The sequence below is a fragment of the Montipora capricornis genome, chromosome 10 (genome assembly GCF_036669925.1).
Source record: "Montipora capricornis isolate CH-2021 chromosome 10, ASM3666992v2, whole genome shotgun sequence".
Classification (NCBI taxonomy): Eukaryota; Metazoa; Cnidaria; class Anthozoa; order Scleractinia; family Acroporidae; genus Montipora; species Montipora capricornis.
In genome coordinates this window covers 21,913,551-21,918,580 of record NC_090892.1, presented here as the reverse complement: position 1 = coordinate 21,918,580, position 5,030 = coordinate 21,913,551, and the positions used below count along the sequence as shown (strand labels likewise).

Sequence of the window (5,030 nt, the reverse complement as noted above, 5' to 3'; positions counted from 1 at the left end):
TAAGGAGTCCTGCTAAGTAATTTTAAAAACGCAAGTGATTTTCTTACACATCCGTCACGTCAACTTATTCCACGGATACCCTCGCCAGATAAATCATAACATTTTCAACATTAGTAGAAGGCCATGGTTATCACGCGGCTCTCGCTTTTTGGAAAGCGGGTTAATTTCCTCTTATGTCCGCCTTGGGCTACAATTAAATCGTTCTAATTCTATTTGACTGGCTGTGTTTTGAGACTTTTCGTGTTGGCACCCAAAAAAAGGGGACCAGTGATAATGGATTGTTTCTTGTTAATCCCCTTCTCCAAATAGAGCAAAGGTTAAGGAGAACACATGCACTTAAAACAATTTCATTGATTATCGACTTAATGATTTTATTCGCGCGTTTTTAAAATACCTCAGGATGCAAAACACGCTTATAAGAGTGGCACTCAAGGTGGGATTTCTAGAACAGTTTTTTGAGCCGCTTCAACAAACAATTTGCTCGTCTCAAAATGTTGCCTATTCAAGGTTTTATTCTCACAGCAGTTTTTCATGCAGCTTGCCACGCGGCTTTCCCAACAAGTGAATCTCCCAGATGCGAGACAATTTCAGGTAGTTTCTGTAGTCGCGCGTTACCGTACAACTTAACGCGGTTCCCCAATTTGGCCAATCATGGAAGTCAGGCCAGCGCCCTCGGATCCATAGAACAACTATTCGGCCATTTAGCGGAGCATGCTAACTGCTCGAAAGACGCTCTTTTTCTCCTCTGCTCGCTTTATCTACCCATGTGTATGCCTGGCGAGGTGGAACAGGGCATCATGAAGCCCTGCCGTTCACTTTGCCGAACAGTTCGGAATGACTGCTCAGCGCAATTTAAGAAATGGCCACGAATTGCAAACTGCGACAAGCTGCCTGTCTATACAGGGGGTATCTGCATCCGACCGGAATCTTTCATTGCAACCTCCGAACACACAAGTAAGTAAAATGTTCTTTTTTTAATGCGTAGAACCGTTATTCAGCATTCTTTTATTTTTTCGCTTTTTGATCACAAACAATCATAACATGTTACGATCAGTGGGCATTGTGCGATAGACTAAAGAGTGTAAGAGTGTAAATTTTTAACGAGGGGAAAGAAAACGGAATAACGCCTTGTGCAATTTAGTAATTTGTTTTTGACGTTCAATGCAAGCCAAATTCAAGGTTTTTATGACAACTTGAACACACAGCAGTGAGCCTTAGGTCGTTGTAAGCGATAAGGTCACAAGATTAGCGCATTAAATGACGTTAACGAGATGGACAAATCGATAGTAGTTTTAATAATGCAAATTAGTATATACCTAAAACAGTGGATAGCGTTCAAAGCGCTTTCTGGTTGCCGTATCCTTTGATTTTCACCTCCGAGCAACTCGTCAGGAAATTTGCGCCCGAAAATATTGAAATCGTCGGAGGAATAATGAGTTAAAATCATCTTTTTGTGCTATATTATCTCACTAGTATCTAAAACAGCTATTCACCTCAGTGTCGGTGGCTAGTGGTAGATATTTACCTCGCCGCTTCACGGCTAGGTAAATATTCATCATTAGCCACCTCCACTTCGGTGAATAGTTGTTAATTATTCTAATTTGATTATGCCTGAAGCTATGTTTTTTGCTGATGCTGTAAATATAGTTGCGGTTTCTTAATAAACTTCCCGCCTTATTTGAATGGATCTGATTAGGTACAGGGGGGCCTGTTTCTCCAAAGTCCCGAAAAGCAATTCGTAACACTCTCTTTATTATGAAAACTTGATATTCGGAATACAACTTCTTTCTCACGACCTGTGTGGGGTGACCCGGCGAGTTCTGCTTATATAATAATCTGTGACGGGCTAGGCAATGGTCGGCCAACGACACACTCAGTTGTGATTCGTATGATTTGTAACGTGCCAGTGATTGTTTTGTTAGAGATTAGCTCTGTTTGGCGCCTATTGACAATGCGCGGAGAAACCGAGGAACAGTTTCAGCCATGCAGGAAGTTAATCGAGCGACAAATCAAAATACGCTTTGCTATATATCACCAATCCAATAAGACGTAGTCCACTATCTTCTGTTCCTAGACGTTTGTAATATTATTGCCCTCTCTGCCAGATATTTTCAGTTCGAGGTTTGCTGTAGAAAATCCGCCGAGTAAATGTATCCAAATCTTTGCCCTAAAGAGGTGGTTCTTAATTAAAATTACTCAATGAACAATGGTTGCCCAATAGTGTTGACGGGACTTCACGTCCTTCTTGAGGGTCTCTTTTATCCATGGAGCTTTTTTTCCAATGAGCGGATTGAAGACTGTACCTAAAATTCTTGTTTTTTTAAGAAAATATCCCTGTACCTCTTCCTTCAGCACTTCACTGTGCTTTGTGATTTTTTATGGCCGCGTTCCAAAGTGTACCGTGACCATGTTGTCCATTGTTAAAACTTATTATAGTCATTTTTTGCTATTTTTCTATTGCGCATTTTCTATGTGGCCAATACTCGAAATGGGCTGTACATGAATGTAAAAGGGAAGAACTTGAACTTTTTCAAATCAAATGCTTTGTGTTGAAAACCCTCACTTAAGAAGAGATAACTAGTTTGTCGTTTACCACCGGCGACAAATCTATTGTGTTGCTATAATAGGATTTGAAAGTTGAGAATCGGCAAGCAAATGCTGCTGGCTCTCTAATCTTTGGACCAAACCCCCTCCTTTCTTGCTGTGTTAGGTCCACTGTTTATTCGGCTTATGACCGTCCCGTTAATTTTTAACAAAGTACTGATAAAAAACCACAATATACTCGTCTGATAAAAATTGACTAGTGGGTGTGAAAGATTAAACTGAGATACTGGTTCATGGGTTGAATTTTTCAGCAAAAGCGGATAAACTGTTTGATATAGGAATCAATAGGATTGAGAGTAACAAATACAGAATCTGAATATAAGGTTTGCAGGTGACTTGTGGAGGTAAGAGGTAGATTGGCCGGGAAGGAAAAAACCACCACTGCATCACAAATTCAGGGAAAGAAGGCTGGTTTAACGGGCCTAGCTATGACAAGACGCTTCTGGTTTTGCGCTAATTCTTGTGGAAAATCGCCCGGTTCTAAGTTGTTTAAGCTCATGTTTAAACTAAATCGCAGCAATATCTTTTCAATGGTGTACCTGCCAGCTGTGGTGGAATATTATCTAACCTCTTCTTTTGTCTCGGAAACACTGCATGCCCAACCTGACCTCCGCAGACCAATGCACTCTTTTTTTTTTTTTGTAAGGACCTCTTTTATAAGAACGTTCGGGATAAGAACATATTAAGAACATGCCCAGGATGAGAGTCAGTTTCTAGTCGAACGTTACACAACTCTAATGACATGTTGAGAACGTTCCCGGGGCAGCCTTAGCCTCAAACTTCAAGTAGACATTCTTATAGAAACGAGAGGAATCGTCATCCATAAACTCCTTTCTTTTTTTAAATTTTATTTTATAAAAAAGTCTAATGTTGGAGCTGAGGCTAAACGTTCTTATATATTTTTGCGTTGTGAGGCTGAAAACTTTCTTAAATTTACATCACAACTTGTCTCACCTGATGACTTTGATGGCGTTCAGGTTTTTTTGGAACGATTATAAGTAAAAGTGCTCATCATCACAAACTGAGATGTGTATCATGCAGAGATTAACAAAAACATTGTTATGTTATGCAAAAAAAGGCCCTTAAGTATTAGGGTTAATGTACATTAATTTACTTTTATTTTACGGTTTGATTTGTTTACAAATGGCAAAACGTTCTTAACTCTCAGCCTGTCAGAAATGTTCTTAATACGTTCTTAAAATTTTGGTTAATCTCAGCCTCAACGTTCTTATGAAAAAGGTTCTTATTAGGAAAGAGTGTATTTCAAGTTGAATCGACGTCACTTAGGCGACCAAGTAATAACAATCGATTTGCTCCAGAAACCAAACGTAAACACCTATAAGTAATAAAGCTTATTTCATGCTTGTCGTTGCGAGGTTATCGCTTCAGTCAAGTAGTCAGCTCGGGAAATGCAGTAGGTGTGCACGCAATCAAATTGCTGCCGGGATGGGAACGAAATACAACAACAGCATTGGACGCAAACATGCCATTATATAACAACTTTTCGATCAAAAGTAAAATGTAAAACGTGTATATTCGTTTCCCTCGCGATGTTGTGCTTAGGTTGTAGGCTGAGACGTTATTATTTACCAACTACCACGTTGACCCAATAACCACCTCTTCTACGAAATGATCAAATATGTCTAGATAATATGTCATGAGAGAGAACAAACGTTGACCCAATAACCACCTCTTTTATGATATGATGAAAGACATCTTTTTCGCGATATGATCAAAGATGTCTAGGAATCGGAGAACACAGATCTAGAGAGAACAGACGTTGACCCAATAACCACCTTTTTACGATATGATCAAAGATGTTTAGAAATCGGAGAACACAGATCTAGAGAGAACAGACGTTGACTTCCATGTTTCAAATGAAAGCTGCAGACAGCTAGGGTTAATCGTTATTAACTCCGACTACATATTCTAAAACGAAAAAATTAAGAAGTACGAGATTTGGAACGGAATGTTTCAATTCATTTCACAAAGTTATGTTTACAGCAGTGATGCTAACAGGAAATATTCGAATCAAGGTAACTGCATTGGGCATCTGCAATTAACAGAAGATGATGCAGAGGTCAGCTCAGTGCCTGACTAAGCCTTACAAAAAAAAAATTGAAATGAAAATTTGTTGAAAACAAGCTCTTTTTCAGTCTTAATTTGTCTTAACAGGTTTTCTTGGAGAAAACAATTTCTTGAACACGTTGATCCGGTCTACGATTTAGTCAAGATTTCGCATTTTCATAATTATACACTGCATCATATACGTTACTGAAGTAGGCCATTATTAGGTCTTCTAAACAAAGATTTGCAGCACACACCACTGATATATTAAAGGCCGAGGTCGGTGTAAGCGGGCCAAGAATGCCTTTTTGTTGTTGTTTTTTTTTTAAAGTCTTGTTACTCGTGCCAAATTTGAGAAA

General features: G+C 39.1%; 1 protein-coding gene across 1 annotated transcript in view; it reads left to right on the top strand.

The window, feature by feature from the left end:
* Window positions 1-397: 397 nt before the first annotated feature.
* Window positions 398-5,030, top strand: part of LOC138019661 (secreted frizzled-related protein 3-like) — a 12,255-nt gene continuing 7,622 nt past the window's right edge. Inside the window, exon 1 of the mRNA XM_068866515.1 lies at window positions 398-954. Within this exon, the coding sequence (XP_068722616.1) occupies window positions 492-954 (463 nt within the window). The 5' untranslated portion in view covers window positions 398-491. The remainder of the gene's footprint in view (window positions 955-5,030) is intronic.